The sequence below is a fragment of the Arvicanthis niloticus genome, chromosome X (assembly GCF_011762505.2).
Source record: "Arvicanthis niloticus isolate mArvNil1 chromosome X, mArvNil1.pat.X, whole genome shotgun sequence".
Taxonomy (NCBI): Eukaryota; Metazoa; Chordata; class Mammalia; order Rodentia; family Muridae; genus Arvicanthis; species Arvicanthis niloticus.
The window spans coordinates 89,797,737-89,825,219 of record NC_047679.1 but is presented as its reverse complement, the minus strand read 5'-3'; the positions used below and the strand labels follow the sequence as shown (position 1 = coordinate 89,825,219).

At 39.2% G+C, this 27,483-nt stretch overlaps 1 protein-coding gene across 1 annotated transcript; it reads left to right on the top strand.

The window, feature by feature from the left end:
* The first annotated feature begins 1,085 nt into the window (after positions 1-1,085).
* Positions 1,086-26,215, top strand: Capn6 (calpain 6). Its single transcript, XM_034485310.2, has 13 exons — positions 1,086-1,265; positions 7,854-8,034; positions 17,418-17,549; positions 18,939-19,147; positions 19,631-19,823; positions 20,375-20,568; positions 20,806-20,883; positions 20,978-21,164; positions 22,535-22,657; positions 22,821-23,023; positions 23,573-23,694; positions 23,922-24,058; positions 24,577-26,215. The coding sequence occupies exons 2-13, from the start codon at positions 7,870-7,872 to the stop codon at positions 24,757-24,759; spliced, it is 1,926 nt and encodes a 641-aa protein (XP_034341201.1). The 5' UTR covers positions 1,086-1,265; positions 7,854-7,869; the 3' UTR covers positions 24,760-26,215.
* Positions 26,216-27,483: the final 1,268 nt, after the last annotated feature.

Here is a 27,483-nt window from a genome sequence, read left to right as displayed (position 1 = left end):
ATGTTCAGATCTGTTTCATGGGAAAATATTGGTATGCAGCCAGGGAGTAGGGAAAGCATATTCTTCCCTCTCCTTCTCTCTCCCCTTCCCCCCTCCTCTCCCTCCTCCTCCCTCTCCCTGTCTCTTTCTCCCCACCTTCTTCTTTCCTCTACCTATCTTCCTTCACTTCTTAGATCTTCAAATAACCAGAGCAAGGATTGGTACAGGCACAGAGACAGAGAGTGATAATTTTCCGTGCAATGGTGATCAGCACACCGGGCAGGAAATCTGTTGAATGGGGTGATGGTAGTGTTCACATTTTTGTAAACATGAAATAGACAACAAAAATCCTAAGAATTACAGCCTTTAAACTGTGTCTCAATGAAAACCTCAGGAAGGGCGGATGCCAGCCTCGAGTGGGATTCAACAGAGTTATTTTACAGAGGGTTGAGCAGGCCACTAACACTTCTTGGTTGGCCTTTCACAGCAAACAGCTATTCGCTCTACTTTTCACCAGACACTGTTTGGCAGAATCTCGACACTGCACTGTTGCTAGAAATCAAGCTTCTAGCAGCTGCCATTGAAGCAAACTCCACTCACCTCCCTTCTCTCTGCCTTTGGCCAAATGGTCCTTGCTTTTTCACAAAGTGACCATTATGCTCCGGCAACCTATTAGGTGCCCTTTCATTCCCACTTGATGCTGAAGTCCTCATTGCTATCATAGAAGTGTCTATTAGGAACATGTCTGCAGCCTAGCTCACCAGAACTCTGCCAACATTTGAAAATTTTTGCTCTCCATGTCCTCTCTTCAGTAATGTCCATGTCTGCAGCAACTCCCCACCCCCCAACCCCCAGCTCCCGCCCCTGGGACAGAGGAGTTAGAAATCTATCAGGCCCATTTCCTGAAAGTCCTATTTCTCCTTGAAACAGAAAGGCCTTTCAAATGTGGCTTTCTGGGTTTTCCAATTTACTGGTGGGTGGATCTGGAGTGGGCATCCCATCTGCACATCTGGCAGGACCGCCTTCCAGATTTTCCTCGTGACTCAGGATCAGTTTCTGAGTGCTGGGCGGGGCAAAGTCTCCTGAAGTTGCTGTGAGGCACCTCCCCCTGTGAGCAGAGCTTGGTACAGCCCAAATAGTTTCCAGGTTAAGAAAGCCAGAATCTTTGTTCAGCTGCACTGGCCGAACAGACTTAGTGGGGTTACCTGGCTAAAAGCAGCAGCAGCAGCAGCAGCAGCAGCAGCAGCAGCAGCAGCAGCAGCAGCAGCGTTCGTGGAATAACTCAGGTGAGTAGAGTGAGCGCTCACAAACTTAGTTTAAAATTTTATTTTCTGAGATATAACATCTAAGAGACTAAAAGGAACTTTAGCTGTAGAGTTAAGCAAACTTTGCATCTCTTAATGTTAGGGTTTGTCTGGATAGAGTGTGTGTACATGTGTATGTTAATAGCCGTTTTGAAATCTCGAAAGTGAGTTGGAATTTGGGGGGGCTCAATGCAATGATTTTGATGGTGTTGCACTAACCTGTTTCTGGGAGATAGCTGGTCTGTTTTCTGTGGATGTTCTGTTCGTAAACACTTGGTGAACAAGCCTGTGAGGAAGAGTGCGAGGAGAGAAGCTGGCTGGCTAGCTGCTTCATCCAGTTTCCTGATGCAGAGTGATAGGCAAAGTACTGCAATTCAGGCACAGTCATGGAACCACACTCTGCCTACATTCTGTAATCGTTATGGGCTGCTGCACAATGAGGGAGTAGCTGCCTCGGCTATCTTAACACCCTGTCTGCACAGCCTCGTGGGACCTTCCTGCCCTGGTGACAGGTTGATCTTGCTATTCTATTATCAGCCCCTGGGCCTGGTTTGGTTCCCCTCTGATTCTATCTTTGGTTTAAATTCTGAATTGCAGTGACGGCTCCATCCCCCACTCCACTCTACTACACTTTGGGGGGGGGGAGCTTAACTGGGGACTTGACCACAGCTGGTTTCAGCCAGGGTCAGGAAAAGGGAACTGCCACACATGGCAATGGAAACAAGTGGGTGTGAGAATTTGGAAAAAAGTTTGGTGAAAACCACATTGAAAAATTCAGCAAATTCTCTTCTTCTGCCTGTCACAGCAAAATGCTTCCTGATTTGTATTTATGTATTTTTTTTAAAAAAAAACTTCAGCAAATGCTTCATTTGCTAATCTCTGTTGTAAAATTAAGGTCTCTCTTTATGGCCTGATTGAATAAACAAAAATTTGGGGGGTGTTTCTGTGCACATCCTCCCCCTCTCATGTGCACGTGTGTGTGTGTGTGTGTGTGTGTGTGTGTGTGTGTTCACACAGGCATGCAGGAATGCATGCACATTTACTTGTGCATACAAGTATGCACTCATGTGCTTGGGTGTGCTCAAGTGTGTGTGAGTACTTTGTATTTGAACAGCATTCTTTATTCGTTGTGAGAGTTTCCAATGGTCTAGGGAGTAGCTTAAATGCTTACATGGTCAGGAATAGGTTAAAAAGCAGACTTTCTATAACTTTGCAAATTTTCAGTTCCTAAATTAAAAGCAGAAAACAGCCCCATCATGACTTCAAAAGTTCCTTTGATTAGCTAGCCTTGAATTGAAATCATATCACCTTCTGACAGCTTGCAATTCAAAAATAAGACTTCTTGCGTGCATTGCTGCAAAAAGAAAACAATGTATTTCTGTAGTTTTGTGTGTGGTGCTGCCCTTCCTCTCATAGTTCTTTTTTTTGTTTGTTTGTTTCAAAATATACTTTAGGTGAAAGCATCAATAGGTTCCAATGTTAGTACCAACTCTGTTACTACATAACCCTGGCAAAGTCTCTCCATGTTACAGTGAAAGAAAGAAGGTGTATTGGCTGATTTCTAAGAGTTCTTCCTGAAAAAAACATTCTATAAAAATAGGAATTAGGTTCTCAAAGGACTGTAAAATTAGATTTTTAGGATAAGCTTAGTTAGCCAAGTCAGCAAGTCAGCCAAAAATGGGGGGTGGAGTGGTGAGTAAGGAATGGCCATTTTATATAGATCTTTTAAATGTCAATGTGTATCTTATTTTAAGCATGTGATCATATTTCCTTTGTTTCTACAAAGAAACGCGATTGAATTTGCTAAAATTAAACATTTCCTAATATAACTGTTAAATGTTAACTTATTCTTAACATTCAAAAGTACACTCACACTCTTGATTTCATTAGCTTTTCCAAATAACGCCCTGAGGTGAGCAGGGAACATCATATTCCTGTTGTACCTATAGGGAAACTGAGGGCGAAAGATGTCACTACAATAAGTGGTGTCATCGTGGATTTGCTTGTGAACCTCCTGACAATGCATGTTCTTTTTATGCTTTTTTGAATTGTCCTTTACTTCTTGATCTAGGTTTTCAACACTGTACATTGTGTGCTTTTTCTTTTTTTAACACAGTCCCCTCTCTGGTCAGAGTAAATATATCCTATGGAAAACAGTAGAGTTGATTAGGGAACTTTTAAGGCTCCTTTCAGATCCCAGAGTGTCTGGCCAACAAAACCTTGAATGTCAACAGCCACTTCGAAGTTCTCTGGCAGATACGCGACCACAGATGTAAGATACGATTCTGCTTGTGCAGAAATGGAAAGGGCTATTCTCTGTGTAGCACGTGGATGCTGAAGCTTTATTCTCCCCATTAAAGCCCAACGAATCTGCCCCATTACCTCCAGCAGAAGGAATAAGAGTATGTCTAGACTAGGACAGAATTAGGTCTCTTGGACTAATTGTGCTCCCGTTTATCTCTATTTTTGCAGACTCTGGGGGAGAAGGTAGCCAGAGACAGTGTCATCAGAGCCATACACTTTCACCCTGTGCCCCTTAAAGTGTACTGGCTACTTCACCTACTCCTTTGAAGCCAAAGTAATTTGTGATCACAGCTCTATGTTCTTCTTTTTTCTTTATCAATTTTGATTAAGAATTAATTTGATGACTGTTGTAAAGCTGATCCACCGCCAAAGAAGGAAATAACTTTCCTCTAAGTATCTGCCTGTCTCCTCAGAGCTTCAAGTCCAATGTACAGCAAAAACTCTCTCCTGGCTGCAGGCCTGAGTTCCACATAGCAGCCTCCCTCCATTTGCCCTGGCAATTTCTGACTTGCCACACACTGAACCTGCCCCTATCCTATCCGTTTTCTTGGGAGACAAATGTTCCTCACATTCTTTCTTTCTTTAAGCAGCAGATCCGAATTCTAGTAACTCTGCCTAAGGCCATTACCTCAAGGATAAGCCTGCTGTTTGTCCTGCCTGGCCACACCTGCCACTTGCCCTCAGGCAAAACAATTCTTCCCCAGAATTGCTCATACTCCAGAGGTTATCTAGAGATTTGAGGGTTGAATGTAAAGCCTTAGCTTTTATCTTCTATCACCTTTCCAAACCGGTGATCTTTGATTAAATGACCCTCTCCTCTCTATCACCACCTGGTGCAGTGGAACAGTAAAGAAAGAAACATTCCTGTCTCTGTAAACCTCTGCTCTGACAGAGAAAGTTGTTCATACTACCAGCTTATATATCTCTGGGATTCCACATTTTCTGAGAGCTACCGAACGAGCCTTTAGTTGTAAAGGGTTTGGATTCTACCATGATCATTAAACCATGAAAATAAAAAGAACCTTTTCAATATCCACCACATGGCAATAAATTCTAGGCAGAATGCCTCAAAAGTTGGGCATTGCGTTTACTTTGGAGGGTTTCCTCATTTGAACTAAAAAATCCTTTCTCTAAAAAAAAAAAAAAAAAAAAAAAAAAAAAAAAAAAATGCAGTGACCGAAAGCTGAAATGTGGTATAAAAGAAAACCACACACCACGTCTGGCATTTCACAGACTGGGCTTTGACTCAGTCTTGCCAGTGTTTAGCTGCTGTTTCTCTGAGCCGCCATTTTTGAGCATACTAAATGATTGGCACAGGTCATGCTTTACAAAGCATGGCTGCTGCAGAGAAAGAACATGTGAGTTACATTGGACACTGCACATTTCAAATAATTTGCCACACAAATAATGATTGTCTACTTGAGGCATTTATCTGTCAAACAAATAGTGCCCGTACAATGCTGAGGTGCTGAATAAGGTGCCTAGTAATGAGAGGGGTTTCAATGTTTATTTTGCAAACATATAGAACTTTCTATCTATTAAAAATTAAATTAACTGTTATAATTAAAGCTATTGTTTAAGGGTGAAGGATTTATGCCTGTCATCTCATGCTAAAAACAAAGCAACAAACAAACTAATCTGAAGCACAAAGAGATCAAGTTCACAGAGCAAATGAAACACAATTGTCTTGTTACCTAGTCAGACTTGGGGAGTCAATCTTATTACGTAAGTCCAGCAGGACTTAGGACTATGATTATACCCTAATGAAAGTTCGAATTCATACTTCTTCATGTGTCCCTGTAATGCAAGCATGTTCATGCAAAAGGCATTGATCGATTCTATCAAGATTTGATCCTCCAAAACCCGCTGGACGTTATGTTTCTGAAGTATCCCTACCTAGATCTTAATATGGTTTGATTTCAATTTAGGAGTGTGTGTTTAAAAAATGTGTGGGAGCCAGTTCTCTCCTTCCACTATGGGGTCCTTGGGGAATTGAACTCAGGTCATCAGACTTGGCAAGTGCCCTTCCCCGATGAGCCATCTCACCAGACCTATTTTGTTGTCTTTAAAAATCAAACCTAATTTTGTTGAATTGATGCCACTTCTGTGTTTAGACAGGGTTTCTTTGTAACAAATTCTTCTTGCAAGCTTTTGTGAGCCTTACTATTTGCCTGATTAGCAAAGGAGACTTTGTGAGAGCACATGGCTTTCCTGGGCAGGAAATACCCATTTATCCAGAATGTTCAGCACTAGGAGGTTCTGGCAAACTAAATGTTCTAATTGCCTCAGACTCTACTACAGCCCCCAGCCTCTGGCAGTCCACCAAACCTTCTAGGGAAAGCAAGAAACACGGGACTATTAGCTGTAACTTTGAACACACATGAAAATTAGAGTCCATTTGTAATAGGCTCTGAAAAGGGGTCTGGGCAAACACTCAGATTGGCTCTGATGCTTAATGGAGAATTATTACTGATGCAACCCATGCTTCCAAATACAATGCAACACACAAATATCTAAAACCCGGGAACAGGTTTAAATCTGGGTAGCAGAAAGCACATTGGTGTTTCACAGTGTTTTCACAATACTTAATTTGAAAAACAATTGACGGTAAATAAGGCTATGGAAAAATGGTGGTCACGTTCAGTCTCTTAATTTTTAAATTGAGAGAAAGGGCATGTTCATTATACATACCTTGCAAATTGCCTTGCCATAAAATAACATTGAGAAAGTAGTTTTAAAGGTTTTATGGTTTTCAAGTTGGGAAACTTTCATCATGAGGCAGTGCACTACAATACTAAAGGACATGCAAGGACCTAATCAACTGGTATTATTACTTTTAGAAAATATTAAATGCAACAGAAGGGCCTGGAATATGGCTTGGTAAGTAACAAACTTGCTATGAGGAGTTGAGTTAGAATCTCTCAGACTCATAGAAAATCAAGTGTAGTACGAGAATACATGTTGAACTCCAGTGCTTCAAAGATGGAGATAGATTGTAGAAACCATGGAATATGCTCCTACACATACAAACACATATATGTGTGCACACAGGAGCACTGCACGCATGCACACCCGCCTCCTCCACACATCCACAGTGATGATGTAGCCAATTTGGGGGTTTGCTTTAATTCTTTGTTTTGGCAAATTTCATGAAACTTTTTTTTTTAGAACGCTGAACCATAGGTTTTTGGTTTTAATTGTACTGAGCTCGTAAAATCATAGGAATAAAGGTTTAATGTAGCTGACACCATAAAAATTTCACAACACTTTTTCATTTACTATTAAATGTCAGAGGAAAATTGTTCAGTTCATTACAAATATATCCTTCTTTGTGGATCAAGTCATGACATAGAAAGATCTATTATCACTACAAAGTTATTTCAAATCAAATTTTCCTTTTAAATTATCTTCATTCAAACCAACTGTTAAGGATATCTGTATGTAGGGCAGTCTGACAGACTTTGTGTGAAAAACCACTGCATTAATTTTGTTTAGCTATGTGGCATTTCCTTCTTTTATATTTTTCCAAAGTAAGGGAAGCAATAGTGTATTATATTGCTATGGGATTAAAAACCTATAGTCTGTCAAATTAGTGTAATTAAATTTCAGTCTGCCTTTTGGTTTTGGAGTCTGCAAATGATTCTACACTTTGAAAGGAAAGAAAATCATATAATCTTTCTATGTTTTTATATGTGTGTTTGGAGGCCATCTGCCAAGCTCTGTTTTGTACATTAGCCTGCTTGGCCAATAGTAAAACATACAAACTGTTTAAATAATAAAAAGAAAGTAGTTATGTAAACGAACTTGTTAGAATTGAAAGAGCCTGTTTTTCCCTTCTGCACCAAGCATGCGGGACACTGACTCATTCTGAACACGGTAAAGTGATTTTTCTTTCTCCTTTATCATCAAATTTCAAAATGGTACTTTTCTGAGCTGTTCCATGTTCGTAGAAGTGGAAAATTACCTTTTACATTGTCATGATTTATGCTTAGCTGGCAATCTTCACATCTGTTACCTATTTTCCCAATGAAACCATTAAAGTGCATTTTGTCCCATTTGGTAGATGAACAAACCAAGGTCCTAAAATAGTTAGGTGCTCACCCAGGATCCAACATTTATCTGAGCCTTGACTCCTCTTTTCTTGAAAGTGGTGACTTTTCTTCAGTCTGAAGGCTCTGGGATGAAGCTGCTGCCATTTGTGGAATTGTAGGTAATCCTCGAAAGATCTGAGAAGTTCCTCCAAAGTAACAATTTTTGTCATTCTAGACCTAGTTGGATAATAATGGGTCCTCCTCTGAAACTCTTCAAAAACCAGAAGTACCAAGACCTGAAGCAGGAATGCATGAAGGATGGCCGGCTTTTCTGTGACCCTACCTTTCTACCAGAGAATGATTCTCTGTTTTTCAACCGGCTGCTTCCAGGAAAGGTTGTGTGGAAACGTCCTCAGGTACCTCTCATTTTTCTCCCCACTTCTTTCTCCTTAATTTCGCTTTGATTCGAAACTCCACATGACCCACAATTTCACTTACACTGACTTACTATTCTGAAAATTTAGAATTCTGTCTTCTTTCTTCCTAGCTTTCACAGTTGCTCTCTTTTTCTTTGTTGAGTTATAATTAACAATATATATATATATATATATATATATATATATATATATATATATAATGATGTTTTCCTATGCATACACAATTTTAAATGACTAACACAAAAGAGATGGTGGATCATCCCGTCACCCAGAGGCAGTTTTAAAGTAGGCTTTAACTTGAAGAGACTAAAAATTTGGTCAACCATACAAAAACAGTAACAATAGAATAGGAAATATACTGTACTTTTTCTTTTTATAACTTTGAGTAAACAATTGAAACGTAGAAAGAAACTATCCTCTTGTCTCTTTAGTTAGCTGCCTGTGATCCTACCTTAAAGATGACCTCAGATCAATGAAGCCAATATCCTCTTAGACTGAGAGCATCAGAGAAATGACTTCTGCTTGAAGAACACAAAGGATGCATTGGAGGAGGGAGGCCTTTCATCTCTTTATTGAATATCATTCCCTGTGTCATTCTAGTATTAGCTAATGGAATTCATATATAACTGCAGTCTTTCCATAACCACTAATATTAACTACTAATAGTTATTATTGGTCTTAATGGAATATCTATGTGCTGTGTCTCAGCCGAGCTCAACACCTCTCCATAAAATGTATATAAACTAGACTCCAATATATAATAAGGTGCAGTGATAGAGTCTGGAAAATAATTAGCAAACTTGCTTTATAGACATGGCTGCAACGGGACAGAAGGGTAATTTACTGACGATGCTTCCCAATGATCAGGTAGGGAGATATCATATAGTGCAAGCTCTTGGGCCTGAAGACTCCCTTTGCACGGAAATGTGTTTTAATATGTGGTTGTGAACTACCTTAGTCACGAACTTAGTGGTTGTCATCCTTAAGGAATCAACAATCATTTTGTTGCCGTTCTTTGTTGCCATTTTCACATTAAACTCTTAAATGGAATTCTAAGAGTTAATTTAGTTCATGTACATTGCCACCAGGTGGTGCCAAGATACATTGATCTCAACTTCCCTTTTCTATACTTAAGAAAGGAATGGGCCAGCTAAAGTTGCAAAGTACCTTCCTTAATATTATGTTTTTATGAAGAATCAAAGGCATCAGACCTGGATGCTCTAGTAGCTAGCGTTGATTCACAATGAACAATAACTAATAAAAGTATAAGACTGGAGCTTGGAACTGTAACTCAGCAATAAAGCAGAGGTTCAACCTCTAAGTTGATGGCAGATCATTTTGCTTGCCTACAATAAAAAAAATCCAGGAAACATGAATAGAATACGTTAATATGTTTAAGAATCCAAAGATGTAAAATATTTGAAAAAATATTTGAAAAAGAAGAAAAAGAGAATCAAACTTATGAATAGATGATAGTAACAGGTAGCAGAAGGAGCTAAAAAGGAAACAGAGAAGTGACAGAAGTGTACGTTGGATGGGTATCCTTTAAACAATGAGCAGACTTGAGCATAGTCACTGGCTAAAAAGTAAAGACCCTAAAGAGTTTGAAGATGCAGGAGAGAGGATGATTGGTGGGCGTGAAGTCCTAAAGAAGATGGAAGGATATCTGGTGGGTGGCAAAGTTGGAAGACAATTCAAAGCCATTTCCCAGATGTGAACGAGGTAGACAGCATTTCCTCTGCTACTTCGGCTTTAGATGCATTGTCTCCCCTCTGTCTTGGCAAAGTTCTTTGTACTTTATCCTCTTCATCCAAATTCTGTAGATTTAATCCTAGATGGATTCACAGGGAAGGAAAAAACTTAATAATTATGACAATAGTGTATTTTTCTTTAAGACAAACTATGCTCCTTCTAGAGGAAGCTTCAATGTTAAGGACTCTGTGTGTGTGTGTGTGTGTGTGTGTGTGTGTGTGTGTGTGTGTGTGTGTAGGGGCAAAAGAAATTGCATTCATGATAAACCTAGTATGGACTGGATTCTGTGTTGGACTTCTCTATGTATGATTTCACTTCATCCATACTAATCATGGTTTAGCAAGGTAGGTAGGTTACAAGTTCTTTGATGTGTAATTAATGTTCCTGGTTTAAAAACATAGCCTGTAGTAGGGCATGGTGGAACATGCTATTAATCCCAGCACTCAGGAGGCAAAAACATGCAAATCTCTGAGTTTGAGTCCAGACTAGTTTACAGAGCAAGTTCCAGGACAGCCAGAGCTATACAGAGAAAACTTTTCTCAGAAACCTAAACAAACAAATAAATAAGTATAACAACGGTCTGCAACATGATTCATCAGCTAAGTACTTGCAACCAAACTCATAGTCCTGAGTTTGGTCCCTCGAACCCACACAATGGAAGAAGAGAACCAATTCCCACAAGTTGTCAATCTGACTTCCACGTGCTTATCATGGATGCCCACCCCATCCCAAATCAATGTAGAAACAAGACTCAAAACAAGACTAAAAAAATAGATATTTTGCCTTTCAAATTGATGAGGAAATCAAGTCTTCCAGGAGAAGGTAAAGATTTACTCAGGTTCCCACCTCTACCAAGCTAAGATTTGACTCAGAACTTGACTTTAAAGCCCAAATAAGTTTTATCTCCTATCATAATATTTATTTCTGCCTCTTTTTTTGACAAACACGCATTTATGTGGCTTCCTTTTAAAAAGTATTCACTTCATCTTCATTGTGTTGCTGCTGTTCTTCCATAAACTGATCCATGTTTAAAGAACAAGTTGTGAAAACAGAGTTAATAAACCCAAAGGAGCGACATACTTGAAATGTTATTTTATAGCATATTATTAAGAAGCTACATAGAGTTTTTGAAGAAGAGTAGATCATGTAAAAATAAGGTCATGGGATATTTTCTCGGAAAGCTCTGGATTCTTTTACAACTAGAATGAAGGGTAAGCCTGGGTTGAAGAACCATGCTACTATTTTCTGGCCTCCCATCAGGAAAGCTTAGACACAGTAATAGGCTTCTCTGAATTGAGTCAGAAAGAGCAGAGGGGTTTTTCATTGCTTTATTAGGGAAATTGAGATACTGGTTTGCAGGGAAGGGCACAGACATTTCCCCATTCATATTACCACATAGCATCACACTCAACCAGGGTTTCTCTTTTTCCTGGAAAGTTTCAAAATGGAGATGGCATGATAAACCAACTTGCCTCCTGCTCTGTACTCTATGTAAGTGTTAGTGAGTGGACACGGAGCTACATTCCACAGCTTTTCTAAAATTCTATTTGTCTCAATTTGTCATTCCCTTGATCCAGTCTGCAAAATAGCTAGACTACAGGTGTGTGCCACTAAATCTGGCACCCTTTTGTTTCCAGCGCTGGAGTTCAAACCTACGCCCCTGTATATGCTGGGAAAGCTCTCTACTGTGATCCTTTATCCAATACTCTAATCTGGATGTCTCTGTTTCTTCCTTGCTCAAAGCTTCTACGTTCTAACACTACATACTCCTGAATACCATTGACATTTGAGGAAACTTAACTCTAGGAAGCTCTCCCACTTCTTTGAGGGACTAAGAGTGAGTTCCACCTTATTCCTTCCTATATGCAACTTTTCTTCTGTATTCTTTTTGAGACAGCCGTGTTATGGATCCCAGGATAGCCTTATACTCATAATTCTCCTGCCTCAGCGATTTCAAGTGCTGGAATTATAGGCCCGTTTTACTACATCTGGCTCTGGCTTGGTTTAGAGAAGCAGGAGATACACAGGAAATAAAAGACATTTTAAATTAGCTAATGGCAATTAACTATCCATACCCTCCATAGAAAAACCCTGTTTCTTTACAAGAAGCCAGTGGCCCGATTTTCTCATAGTTTTCTGGGTATACAAGTATTTTCCATATGCTCTTTATCTTTCCTTTATGCCTGTCTTAATAATTCATGAGAAGTAAATTCCATGAAGTTTCAGTGTAATAGTGAGTCTGCAGGTACACGTTTTAGGCTGAATTTGCATGCCAAATTCCCACAGAAATCTTTTCTCCAGTTTTCGCCAAGCACTCTGGCTTTTTTCCTGACTGACTCATACCCACCCACAATAGTGTCCCAGAGTCAGACACATCTAATCCCTGACTTATATGAAGCAAAGTCTCATGGGAATTTGCACAGCCAGCTGTGGAAGAACAAAGGGCTCCTGCACAAGATCTTCTGTCAACTCTCATGGTCAACTTCTAACTTCTGCAGTCTACTGCCAATGGCCTTTGTTTAGTATGCCTTCATGGAGTACTCTACCCACTGGCCATTTTGTTACATTGCCTGGGTTGAATGGGAGGGTAAAAAAGTACCAGGTTAAAATTATTGTCATATGATTGGCAGGAGGAAACTTACGAAGGAAAACATACCAAGAAGAATATACATGCTTGGGTAAAAGATAGCCAGTGATGGAATAATAATAGAAGCAATACTTCTCTGTGTTAATAGAATTTCCATCTACTGGTGAACCTTGGTACAGTAGTTTGGACTTAGACTGCTCATGAGTTTCATCTGGTGTCCAGACGTTGTGTCTTTCAACAGAAAGTGATTCTAAGTGTTTTCTATTATTTACACAATCAAAACATTGAATAGACTTGTATACTTTCTCCAAATGTCATATTAATTTTAAATTCTGTATTTCAAATAGTTTTCATTTTTATTGAAAGTACAGTTTATATCACATGAAATTTACACACGTTCGAAGTGTACAGTGTGACCATTTTTGGTAGATTGACAGAGTTGTGCAAATATTATCACAATCCAGTGGTACAATAATAGCTGCATTAATCCAGTAATATCCTCATGTTCTGCCAAACCAAACAGGGGAAAACCCACAAGGCCTCAACCCTACACAAATAACTATAGGCAACTGAGTAAACCTGGGAGTGAGAAAAGTAGCTTTCCCCAGGGAGCATTGAAAACACACATACAAATCACATTATACAGACTGAACAGGTTATATTTGGGGATGTATGTGTGTACACATATACATGTATGCATGCAATGGCAATTAGTAAAAATGAGGACAGAAATTTGAAGGAGTGAGGAGATGGATATAGGGAAGAATTGGAGGGAGGACAGGGAAGGGATAAATGATATAATTGTACTATAATCTAAAAAGTGAGAAAATTAAAAATAAAAAATCTCCATGTTATTTCCCAGTAAGTTACTCCTTTCTCACCAGCTACCACTAATCTACTTTTATTCTATCCAGATTTTTCTATTGTGGACTTTTCCATTAAAATGTCTTCTTAAAGTTATATAGATTCTTTATTTAGCATCCTTTTACAGGTCATCCATGTTCTAACATGTATCATGTTGATCCTTCTTATTGCCTAAAGTTAACAGATATATACATTCTGTATACATAATGTATATATACATAATATATGTACATATATACATTTAAAAGATATATAAAGTCTTCCCAGTAAAGAAGTTTTGTGTCTGTAGCTGAGTCTCATCTCATACCAGGGTCCGAAGTTTCAGATATGAATATCACTGTGTAATGATTTGTTTCTTTAGACTGGAAGTTGAAGTTGAGCTTTTGTCTGTCTGTTTATTTCTGTTTTGTTTTTTGTTTGTTTGCTTTTGGTTTGCTTTTTGAGACAGGGTTTGTAGACCAGGCTGGCCTCATTCTCAGAGACCCACCTGCCTCTGCCTCCCAAGTGCTGGGATTAAAGATGTGCCACCTCGGTATGGCTGAAGTTGACTTGTTTGTTGTTCTAGGTTCCATACTGAGTTCTCCATGGAAGGAAGAGAATGTTGTATTGGTGCTAAAATGTTCCCTTAGAAATAAAAATTCCCAGCAGGTGAAGGCTAGATTCTTGAGAGAGCATGCAACATTGCTTTTTGAGCCTAGGTCTACCTATGAACTCCCCTTCTGGTTCAAGTTTCGGAGAATGATGGCTACTTGGGCTAGCTCACATGGTTCTCGGGTTCCCAATGGAAGTTTTAAGACAATTAGCTCCTACTCCTTCCTGGAATAGTTAATCATCAAGTACCTATTGAAGGGCTGGCCGTATCCCTGCCTGCTCCCCCAGCTAAACTGCACACTGTGCTTTTGAAATTGCCCCCACTCTTCTGGATACTGGTTATATAAGGAATATTTGGTATTACTGTGGTTCCTGAAGGGAACCCAAATCTCTATGCTTTCTGCCTTCAAATGTTACTTGCATAAACAATTGCTGAAGTTCTGCATGTAATTGTTGCAAGTAGAGTGAACTTTGCAGGGTTTTAGATCTCATAATTGAGATCCCATCAGGAATTTCTGGGAACAGGGATGAGGTGAGACTAATTGAGAAGTCCCTCAATGCTCAGCCAAGAGAATATATTTCCTAGAAAAGATCCCTTCTTTGCAGAACATTTATCTTGGGGTGATAGTATTTGGGAAGCACTCCAGTTTTTCTTATGTTCAATTTCTTAGTATTATGTATACTCTACCTAAGAAATTGCTTTGCTTTGCCAAACAGCTCAGTTCAAGAATCCCTTTAACCATGCCAGCACATCTGGAGCCATTAGGAACACAGCATCTCCTACATCTCTCCCCTACTCTCAAGTCACCCTGACATTATGGATATGTGAGCTGTGACCTCTTGCTGAACCCCATTCTTACCACACCAGCATGGCTCAGGCTGAAATGTCCCATCTATACTCTGCTTCTCAGCTTGGAGTTACAGAAAAATATTCTCAGCCATCCTTCTTTAACTTCAAAAGGAAGCTATCTAGTATGTCCCAATACATATTAAAAGTCATTTAAGAGCCTTTTCTTTTCTTTTCATTTCTTTTCAATCTATTGCTAAAAAGTTCTCAGAGCTTTTAGATTTGCACTGGCTTCTTCTTATCTTTTCTAACTCCTTGGCTGTTTTCTAGTCTTTTAATGTACATGCTATGGCTTTCTTTCCCATTTTCCACATCATGGTACTTGCATGTAGTACAAGACTGATTTCTATATAGTCACTTGAATTCTGGAAATCAATACCTCTTGGTGATTTTTTTTTCTAAAACCAGGAGCTGAGAAAATCTTGAAAAAAATGGAGTTTTGAGCAAAGAAGAGAGTAAAATATAGGGATGGATATCTGTGGGGGAGCTGCACAATATTATTCCCTTACACAGGATCATTTACAAGCTTAAAGAGAAAGGGATGGGACAGCCAAAATCTTAAGGTCCCTTTAATATTATGCTTTTCTGAAGAATTAAAGGCTTTAGGCCTAGATGTCCTGGTGATTAGATAACCAGAGACTCAGGTGGCTGCCCCTATCTGATCACCCTGCTTCTTTCACTACTTTTAATATTCTATGACTGTCACTGTGTCTTAAAACCCACTTTTAGGTATTTGACACAAAAATTTAAAGTAATATAAGATTGTAAAGTATGCTATTGATAATAGCTATATCCAACTCATACAAGGAGGATAATAATCATTCAGTTCCTCATTTTGAATATGCTTATGTGTCTTTTTGCTCCCTTATGGGAGTAGAAATTTACACATTCAAAGTATTGACCGGGTGTAGACTCCTGCTTATCTAATTAAAATATTACAAAGTAACTCCAAACCATAGTAACTCTCAATAAAACAAGCAAGGATTTTGTTTTAAAATATATAAAAGCACATTTTTTCACCTATCAATACTCACTTGGCTGCTTTCTATACTAGGAAACAATCCTGTGTTTCATCTGTATCTGAGAAATTGAGGCATAACTTCATATATTGCTCCAAATAAAATGATAATGTCTGACCAAGGAAGGTGCAATGATGCTTCTTAATTTCATCTTAGAAAAAGCAAAGAAATAGAGAGGAGATGCACCAGAATCTGACTCACCCAGTGAGCCTGCTCTGTGCTCAGTAAATGAAAAGACAAAGCAGCTGACAACCCATAAACTATTTAGTATGATAGAGGTGGTCTCCCAAGACAAAAGGCAGTGATAAAGGCACCAGACATGCATCGTAAACAAAAACAACCAGAAAATCCAAAGCTGACAATCCACCTAACCAGCTCCTTTTGGCAGGTTGATGCTCAATTAATCTTCAGTTTGCCCAGAATGCCAGTTTCTTTCCAGAGCCATCTTGGCTTTTAATAGATATATGGAATGCTTCATTCTATAGACCAGAGCCTTCAAGAAGAATTATATCCATTAAAAAAATAGACATTATACACCAGAAAAATATAGCTGTTTCTATATAATAATTTTAAAGAGTGCACGTAGATTTCCCCTTCATTTGCAACTGGGATTTATTTCAACAGGATATGCAGAATTTCAACTTACAGGCCAATAACCACTCCCAGGAAAATGTTTCCATTTATCAAGATTTAATTGGGATTTGTTATCTTTGAAGTCTGCTAGTACTGATGATCTGAGCCACATCACGTCTGCAATTATATGATGTCCCATATTTCTTTGCTTATACCTGTCTCTTTATCTACTATGCCTCAATGTTTCTCCCCTGTCCAGTGACCTATCAGTAGTCAACTCAATCCCTCATTCATTATAGCATCCAGTCCACCACCAGATGAACTTTGGGGATTCTTTTTCTCTAGCCACTGAATATACTTTCAAAGTAGCTCCATTTTGTTTTCATTACATTTTGTTGTAGTTACATTATTTGACTTTCATTCTTCCTACTCACAGTAGGAATGACCCAGCTAATGATATCAGAAGTAAAGATACATGTGTATTTCCCTAACAAATACTGCCCCTACTACAGGCCAGATAATTTGGGATACACCCTGTGGGGAGAGTTTCTGTTGAAATATTCCTATGAATGATCTATTAACACCTGCTATTAATGCTGCTGTCATTTGTATTCATACAAAGGTGAGGGTTGGGAAAGCTGGTTGTCACGGAAACTGCTTTGCTTTCTGTTAGAAAAGGACTTCCTGGATGATCTCCTAACTCATTTTCCTGGAAAGGCAGCTGCATTAATGTTAACCTCTATCAGACCTTGTGTCTTAAAGGTAATCACCCTTTTACAAGCATGGGTACTTCAGGGAAATTTCATCCTGACAGAGAGGAGATCAGAATGTAGCATGCAAAGTCTTAGTTCTAGCCTTCCAGTGTTCACTGCTGTAGTGGAAATGCCAATGACAAAGGCCTTCCAGCTGCAGACGCTGTCCTATCTTATCCTTCTCTCCTTCCATTGCTTCACTCATTCTCCATAAGGTCCTTTGTGCATAGGTTATCTACTGCTTTTCGTTTTCTGTTTTTATCGATAAAAACCCTTGCCTCACTCAATCTCATCTCCTCTTTAAAAACTTAGCTCAGCTTCTAGTAACTCTTGAAAATCTCCCTGACTACTGCATAACCAATTACGGTATTCCCCAGGACATTTCTGATGACCCCCATCTGATTGTGGGCAACATCAGCAACCACCAACTGATCCAGGGAAGACTGGGGAACAAGGCAATGATCTCTGCATTTTCCTGTTTGGCTGTTCAGGAGTCACACTGGACAAAGGTATTACCCTCTCTGTGGAATCTTACTCTATTTCTGCTTTCTTCTTGGATAACTTGACAGAAAAAGGAATCAGCTCATAACTTTTTGAGATCATTCTGTTTCTTAAAAACAGAAATAGGTAACTTATTTCCATTGTAAGAAATTTTACAAATAAAGACAAGCTGAGATTTACAGTGAAAAATCCATGTACGCTAGATTCTAACAATGACATTTTATATAATAGCTTTGTGACATATACGAGTTGCTTACTTGCTGTCATTTGTCATGTTTTGAATCAATATTTCTTCATATTATATTCTTTGTACTAACTTGTTATTAAGCCAGTAGGAGCCAGGGAATCATTAACACATATATACATAACAGAAAAGGTGAAAAAGATGGAAAGGGGTCCTTGAAAATGTTCTAACAAGTTATTAATAATACAAAACTTCCTCTTTACTATTCACATAAAATTCAAACAACAAAGAACATTTTATTTAGGACAATGAACATTTTTCAATAAAAACATATTTGGACTATTTATGTGCAATTGGTATAAAACAGAATTCCAATATTGTGATTTTTTATTAATGATGTGACTAAAATCTGAATTATGTAGAATAAATATACATGAAACTCTAGATAGGGCAAACCAAAGTAAGGGTTGTATCTGTATTGGTTTTAATTTTTAAGATTCATTTGATTTATCTTATTGCTTATTTGTGTGAATGTGCACAGTATGTACGTGTGGGTGCATTCCATGTACAAGCATTGAGGCTAGAAGTGGACATTTCTTGAATTCTTTTTGCACTCTTGACCTATTCATTTTGAGGCAGGAGCTATCTCTAAAGCCAGAACTCATGTTTTCTCCATTAATGTGGAGGCCATCAGGTCCCCTAAATCTTCCTTTTTCTCCTATCTGAGGAGCTGGGCGAGCAAGCATTTGTAGAGATACCTCGCTTGTTGCTTGGGTGTTGGGATCCGAAGTCTAGTACTGATGATGATTATGGAGTAAATGCTCTCAATCGGTGAACTATTTCTCCAATCCTGATATTACTTTTAAATGTCTTGTTCACGCATTTAAACATTTGATGACGAATCTATGTAGATAGTCTTTTATCTAGTTTACTGATTATCTATGGGAACCCTGCTGACTGTCTCTCCAGAATCTTACGCATTTAGCGTGGGAATGACAGATATGGTAATATCTCACACAGCAAAACTGCCCTATGGAAACAAAAGTTGTGGGAGGAAAATATCACACCCTAGGCTTTTCTAACCTAGACTCAAAAGCAAGTGAATTTGGAAAGTTTTTGTTTGCTATATAATTTTTTTAGGACTTCACTATAACCTCTATATCTGGATATAGTCTTGTAAGTAGTACCTGACTAAATGTTCTTACCTTTCCAGGCAATTCCCAACCATAAGGATCAGGAGTGGGATCCTCGAAAGCCAGAAAAATATGCTGGAATCTTTCGCTTCCGTTTCTGGCATTTTGGAGAATGGACTGAGGTGGTGATTGATGACTTGCTTCCCACCATCAATGGAGATCTGGTCTTCTCATTCTCCACCTCCATGAATGAGTTTTGGAATGCTCTACTGGAAAAAGCATATGCAAAGTAAGGAGGGGGTTCACTGGTCTGTGGTCATGATACAGGAAGAAAGAAAGATCATTTGTCGTTGGGCACTCATTCTACCCTACTCAACACCACAGATAAAATTGGCTGCAGCTCAGTAAGATTAAAGACCTTTCTTTAGCCCTGGGCCAGCCTCTCAAAACTCATAGATGCTTTGGTTTCTGTTAATTCCTGTCTTCTATGAAAAATTTTCAGGTTGTTAATCTGAAATTCAAATGGAATTCTCATCTTCTTTTAACCTTTCCTGTAATCTGCCTGTAGGCAGAAGTTTCTACATGAACTAGCATTTATCAACATAGCCTAAGCCTAGAAAATTTTAATTGTAATCTCAAAGTATTTCCCACTTCATATCCAGAGAAAAACCAGCTGGTAAAGGCTGAGCAAGAATGGCTTTAACTCTTGGGAGCATGATGTCCTTGATCTGGATAACTAATTTCACTGAGATAATTGCATACTTGCTTTCAGGCTTCTGGGCTGTTATGAGGCTTTGGATGGTCTGACCATCACTGATATCATCATGGACTTCACGGGCACATTGGCTGAAATCATTGACATGCAGAAAGGACGCTACACTGATCTTGTTGAGGAGAAATACAAGCTGTTTGGAGAGCTGTACAAAACGTTCACCAAAGGAGGTCTAATTTGCTGCTCCATTGAGGTTTGCTTTCACCCTAAACAATCACTTTATGCTCACATCTGGCACAAAAGATAACAAACGTTAGCAGGGAATATTGTACTTAACCCAGAAACCCACTAAAAGAGCCAATAATGAAACTCAGAAAGCTAACATAGGCAAAGAGTCCTGGTTTGGATACTGAGGAGCTTTCATTTTGTTTTTGTTTTTTTTTATCCCTTTGAACCAATTGAGGGCCACAGCACTATCAAAGGTGGTGTAAATAACTTATGGTAAGCTATCACGCCTGTTCCGTAAAAGAATGAGTCTGCTTTACCACATTTTTTAAAATCAAAGTTCATATTAATATAGGACAGTGATTATTTGAAATTTGAAGACTTAAAATAAGTAGTTATGTTACATTATTTTCACTCTTTCACTTGCTTTCACGGTAGATTAGACATTAGGATCAAATCTCCATCTGCATAAAAAAAAACTTGATTCAATCATACTGGGATGAATCAACCAAGATAGAGGAGAATCAGAACTTGGCTCTCCCAATTCCTATGCCCTTACATATCTTTATTTGTTATCAGTCTCCTAGCCAGGAGGAACAAGAAGTTGAAACAGACTGGGGTCTACTGAAGGGTTATACTTACACCATGACTGATATTCGCAAGCTCCGTCTTGGAGAAAGACTTGTGGAAGTCTTTAGTACTGAGAAGCTGTATATGGTTCGCCTAAGGAACCCATTGGGAAGACAAGAATGGAGTGGCCCCTGGAGTGAAATGTGAGTTATATTTCACTTTAATTGTTACACCTCCTAAGCTCTGTAGTTCTCCCAAACCTATCCCTCTAGATTGTTAGTGAGCTGTCAAATAACAGAGAAATTTCTGGGCTTTAGTCAAGCATGTGATCTGCAATCCAGCCAGAGATAAAATAAAGTAGGCCTAGTCATCATGCATTCTCTTCTTTTGACGTCTTGGCAAGAATAATGACTTATTCTTTCATTCTTTATTGCTTTTAGTTCGGAAGAGTGGCAGCAACTGACTGTAACAGATCGCAAGAACCTGGGGCTTGTTATGTCTGATGATGGAGAATTTTGGTGAGAAGTTTTTCTGCGACAAGGAATTTGGGTCTCTTATTAGAAACACACATTAAGTACCATTTTCATTTCTTTCCCTATTCCTTTCATTTAGGATGAGTCTGGAAGATTTTTGCCACAATTTTCACAAACTGAATGTCTGCCGCAATGTGAATAACCCTGTTTTTGGCCGCAAGGAGCTGGAAACAGTGGTGGGATGTTGGACTGTGGATGATGACCCTCTGATGAACCGATCAGGAGGTTGCTATAACAACCGAGATACCTTCCTGCAGAATCCTCAGGTTAGAGTCAATTATTGTCCTTTGCCTCCAAGCTATCCAGCCAGTAAGAGTCAGAACTGACTTTGCTCCTCTCTGGAGTATTCATTTAGCAGCAGGTTTTCAAATCTATTGCATAATATTCATTAATCATAATTCCTAGAGATTGACTCAGATGCTTGTAAGACCCAGAAGACAAGGTCTCTTTGCAGAACCTTACCTTGGCAACGTTTTCGAATCTGAATCAGTTTCTCCAGCTGCCTCTCTCTGAATGTTACAACTTAATTCCTGTTTTCTGGTGATGGTCTCAACACAGCAGAGTGTGGATCTGCTTCCAGATGCTGTCTCAGTTCTTCCTTATTTGTCTTTACTGCCCAGTTGTTCACCTGATACATCGCACATATCATATCCTGTAGTTCTTTTCATATAGGTTACCCTTCTGAACACCATCATTATAACCTACTTTTTCTCTTCAAGAATGAGGTCATTTTTTCCCCTTAGGATTTAAATCGCTGCCCCGTCAGTTTCTAATTCAGTCTATTTACCACCACACTCATATTGTATTATGTCTGACCAGGCACATTCCAAGAAAACAACAAAACTCTCTCAAGCACCTCAAGCCTGAATTTATAATAGCCCATATGAGGATGTGTCAAAGCATAGCAGATATAACTCTGCCTCACTGTCCATGGGCATATCTCTTCTTCCTATAGATATTGCCTAGGCATTTTGGAGAACACTGAGATTCAGAAAACTAGTTTACTTAACTTGTAATTTTCTTTTCTCTTTCCATCTTAATTGTCCATCAAGAAACTTTATTATCGTTACCTGTTCCCTATGTAGAAAAGTTTCTGTACTACCAAGCACCTGTACCCAACTTGGAGAATGGCTTCTCTGTAGGTGTATACACAAGATTGACCTTTGGAGCACTTGCTTCGGTTGCTAAATGTCTGGGTTGGCTTTATGAATCTACCAAGGACTGTGTGGCAAAGTCTGGTTTAGTGGAATAAGAATGCTTTCCATCTTTATGAATTCTGAATTGTTTCTGCATATAGCTTTGAATGCAAGGAATATAGGAAGCTTTGAATGCAAGGAATACCAGAAAGAAACGAATAATTTATCAGGAACATGCATATTAAAACTTACCCTCCTTGGCATCAAAGCCCTAAAAATAGAGTTTTCAGTACATGCCGGATGCCATAGGGAGAAGCAAGTATAATGAATTTTACTTTGTAGTGATTTAATTTTCCATTACATCATTGTCTAGTCAATAGTAAAGCCCAGAAATTAACCTGAGACTCTGCATCCCATAAAAAATTTATTCCATAAAATTTCAACTAGTTTATCTTAAATGAGACTGCTAATTCATCTCTTTGACTGCCCCTTTCTCTCAGTACATCTTCACTGTGCCCGAGGATGGCCATAAGGTCATCATGTCACTGCAACAGAAGGACCTACGCACTTACCGCCGAATGGGAAGACCTGACAATTACATCATTGGTTTTGAGCTCTTCAAGGTAAGAACAGCATTTGGAGCAGAAAGAATACAAGCATCAGAGTCTAAATTAGGAGATTTTAGAGTTAAGAGAATTATGAAGGGATAAAGAAGAGAGCAGAAGTGGGACTTTCTACTATAAAAGCTCTGATTTTAACAGAATGCACTGCATTCTTTGCTTCTAGGTGGAGATGAACCGAAGGTTCCGTCTTCACCACCTGTATATTCAGGAACGTGCTGGGACTTCTACCTATATCGACACCCGTACTGTGTTTCTGAGCAAGTATCTGAAGAAGGGCAACTATGTGCTTGTTCCAACCATGTTCCAGCATGGCCGTACCAGTGAATTTCTACTGAGGATCTTCTCAGAAGTGCCTGTTCAGCTCAGGTTCAGTTTTATTGTGATGCTCTTCCAAACCTTGTCCTCTTCTTCCAATTCTTGGCCTATATTCATTCCTCTATACATATACCCGATGAGATAATAGACTCAAGTCAGACCTCACTAATTGAAATGAAGGTAGTCAAAATATTTCTCAGAGTGGAGCTACGGAAAAATCCTCCAATGGAGATCTGAGAAGTAGAATCTTGACCTGGCATATAAGGAGAAAGAAGCAGTCTCTTAAGCTCCGCCTCTTGTATTTTAACTACAGGTCTCAGATTGGTTCTATCTGATCTTGAGCTATTGGCACTCTTCCTCGCTCTCCTATCTTGTTCTCAGTGCTGGGGAGCCTAAGCTCCCCACTCCAGCTGTACCAATTCTGATGTTGAAGTCCTGTAAACCAGAGAAAAGAAAACCACCCTCAAAAAAAAAAAAAAAAAAACCCACATCTGGGGAGGAATGGGATAGGTCATCCAGCTTCTTACATGTTTCAACAATGAATTCTATTTAGATAGGTCTATTTCATCATGAGGTGACACATTTGTATTAATGTTGTAGGGAACTGACATTGGACATGCCCAAGATGTCTTGCTGGAACCTGGCACGTGGCTACCCAAAGGTGGTTACCCAGATCACTGTCCACAGCGCGGAGGGCCTGGAGAAGAAGTACGCCAATGAAAGTAAGAACTCTCTCTGTGTGTGTGTGTGTGTGTGTGTGTGTGTGTGTGTGTATGGTTAGAATACATCACCAGCGTTTGCTATCTCCATCGATATTTTCAGTTCGGAGATTTCAAACCTCATAGAGAACAGAATTGGACTTTATGAAATCATAGATTCTTGCCTCTCTAGAGAGGAAACTTAATCACTAGGTTTAAAAACCAACAGCAAAAATGTCACTTTCTTACAGCTGTCAATCCATATCTGATCATCAAATGTGGAAAGGAAGAAGTCCGTTCCCCTGTCCAGAAGAATACTGTGCATGCCATTTTTGACACACAGGCCATTTTCTACAGAAGGACCACTGACATTCCTATTATCATCCAGGTAAGACTGAGCAAGGGATCTTAGGCAGTGTATGTTCTCTACCACATATTAGCTTCTCTCAAGTATATCACGTTTTGGAGGATGCAGAGCAAACACTACTATTTATTTGGTTTATATTCAGAACATTTCCAATTAAGCAAAACAACAACTTCATCATTCCCTTAGGCAGAAGACGATATGCTCATGACTATACTTGTGAGCACATGTACTGTAAAGTCCCATGAAAGGAAGTATTTGCTAGTTCTGTTAACCCCTATGTTGCTAGGTCAATATGGATAATGTCAGTCTGGCAGTATTTCTGGCTTAACACTTTTGATCAGCTGCCTTTATGTAACGAACCCACAAATAAAAATGATCCCTAATCTACTTTCATCTATATTGTTTGTAACATTATCTTCTTAATCAAAGGGTTATCAGGAAAAGATAAATATATCACTTGATGTACATCCTAGATGTCACTGGATGCATCAGTCTCACAGTAGGTTGTTGAGACTCACTTTCTCAATTTGTCTCTTCAGGTCTGGAATAGCAGAAAATTCTGTGATCAGTTCCTCGGGCAGGTTACTCTGGATGCTGACCCCAGCGACTGCCGTGATCTGAAATCTCTGTACCTGCGTAAGAAGGGTGGTCCCACTGCCAAAGTCAAGCAAGGCCACATCAGCTTCAAAGTTATCTCTAGCGATGACCTCACTGAGCTCTAAGTATTCATCATCAGTGAATCCTGACAGCTTCCCATCTTTTTTTTTTTTTTTTTTTTTTTTTTTTTTTTTTTGTCAGGCATTAGGTCCTAACTTGGATTCACAGTTACTGAAATTCCACATTTATTGTTTTCTCTTTTCTGATATTTCCCATACCTCCTGATCCAAGTAGCATCAGTAGCTACATAACCTATATACCTCCAGCAGCTGGACAGGGGAGGTGACAATCCCATCTGGAGATCATACACACGTTTACTGAGAAAAGATCCTTAGGGCTTCTAGGGGTGAGATTCAAATGGGACAATAACAAGAATCTGGACAGCTTACATGTGTCTTTGCTGTCTCCATCTGCCCAACAAATCTTCCCTGTAGGGCATTTTGATGAAGGAGGAGAGAGGTGATCAAGGCCAAGCTGGTCTAGCCTGACATCCCAGCTCCTAACTGACACTACAGATTCATCAGCAACATTTCACCAGTAGCCAGAGCTGACTTTTAACAGTCCCAGCCCTTACCACCACCACCACCACAGTTACTACCACCACCACCTCTGGAAAGTGTGGTCCTGCCCTAACTCAAGTAACTCCCCCACAGTGTTTTACCTTCATGTTGAGGAAGCTTCCTAGGTGCTTAATCAAGAGCTGGAGTTCAATGCGGCTGAGACAGTGAGAAGGGCTTGAACTTTAGCAATTTGGAAGCCAGCTGTGTGCCATAAGAGGGAGAAGTTGAAGAAGCTGCAGTGGGAGACAAAGCCTCGGTCCCCCACCCATCCACACACACCTACACTCACACACGCGCATGTAAGCGCGCACGAACTACCATCCAGTCAGTGGGCAAGAATAAGGACTAGTGAAGTATCATGCACACCAAAAGATGGATGAATCTATCCAGTAATAGGACAGCCAGTTTGGGGTCCCTGACTACAATGTGAAACCTCTTGCTGCTGCTAGATTTACAAACAAGCCCATTGCCCTGTGCTTCCTAACATCATTGGTACTGAAAACTCTATATGGGAACTTGAGAGGTCTGGCTTTCACCTGGACCAATCAAGCTTTTCCCTCTGTTGGGAAGCTCCACTCCCCAGGGTTTGTTTTTCAGTATGTCTACAAAATTTCCTTGTGAATCAGTCATTGTATGTTCTTCCCTTCAACCTCATCTATCAGTATTCTGCCCCTATTCAAGGCCCAGCATAAATTCCACCTCCTCCATGAAGTTCTTTCACATCTTACCCAAGCCCCACCTCCAACAATATTTCAGTGCTTCTGCAATGATAAAAAAAACATAGTTGTAGTACTTAGTCTAGTTCAGCATGCATTCATTTAAAAATACATTTTGTAGCTCTCTCTCTTTTTTAACTTACTCATTTTCTATCACATTTTTGCAGTCTTTGTAACTTTTACAGTGCCTTTGCCACACTGCCTTACAAACCAAATCACAATAAAGTTCATATTCAATAAATTGACCAGTCTTGACTAGTTAATGGTACCGGAGAGATGGCAGGGTGGTTATCTATCAAGACATGCTTCAGAGCTATTAGAGGCATCACTGGTGGGTGCTTTGTGAAACTGTAGCCCAGGGGTAAATCTGATGATTTTAGTCCTAACCCAAATTATCCCTTTACGATGTGGAAGCTTCCTAAGTTTTTAATTAAAAGCTGGAGTTCAGTGAGATTGAGACTGTAAGAGCCCAAGAGCAGCTGCATTCTGGTGGTGCAGTTGTTTCAGTAGATGGTGGGTGATTGGTAGAATTGTGAAGGGCTTTCTATTTTTAGGGTGGTAATTGGGGATACATATTATTGAATCCTCCTGGAGCTATACTCAAGACCAAAGCTGTCCAAAGAAGATATCCTAACAAGGGAAAACAGTACCTTGTCTTCCTAAGTCTTTTCCCAAGTCAAACGGATATGGATGGAGTCTTCGACTTATTTGCTTGTACCCTCAATCAGCCTTCTGCTCATCCCAGGACAGGCTAGGAAGGAAGTTCTCCTCATTGCCCTTAAGATATGCTTCTTGATTTGAATAGATGCCTCTCCAGGGGAGGGGTCTTACTCAGCAAAAACAACTCTGAAAGACAGCCCTCACTGTTGTTCCTTAAGATGTGATCCCAGAACACACTACAGGTTTATATAGAGTATAGTTTCATTAAAAAGGATGACAGTGTAATCATTCTATATGGTCACCAGATGGCACTATGATATTACAATTAAAGTCAAAGAAACAACACTCCTTTAAGTATGAAACTTTTCTTCAAATTAAAAGAGAGAGAAAGAAATCAATCTTTTGAGTATTTACTGTGCATTTTATCCTATGCTCAGCTCTTTATGCATAAAATTTCAGTGTCCACACAAATCATCAGCATTCTTCCTTCCTTAAGATAAACAACATAAAGAAAAGAGACATAATAAAAAAAGTTGCTCACAGTTACTCAGCTAGTAAGCAACAGGTTATAGAAAAAAAATCCCATTGACTATCAAACCTGGGCTCCTTTTTAATGAAAACAGGTTGTATATCAGAAAATGATATTTCATATTATCAGTGATGTATCATCAGCTCTGCATCCAGAATAAAGCAAAAGACATGCTAAATATGTTCCCGTGGAATCTTTATTCCCGATTGATATTTCATATATATTTATAATGTTTAAGTAGATTTCCATAAATGTATTAAAGACATATTGGGATAAATTTATGCAGAGCAGAATAACTTTGCCGAGAGAAAAAAGCTTGATTGC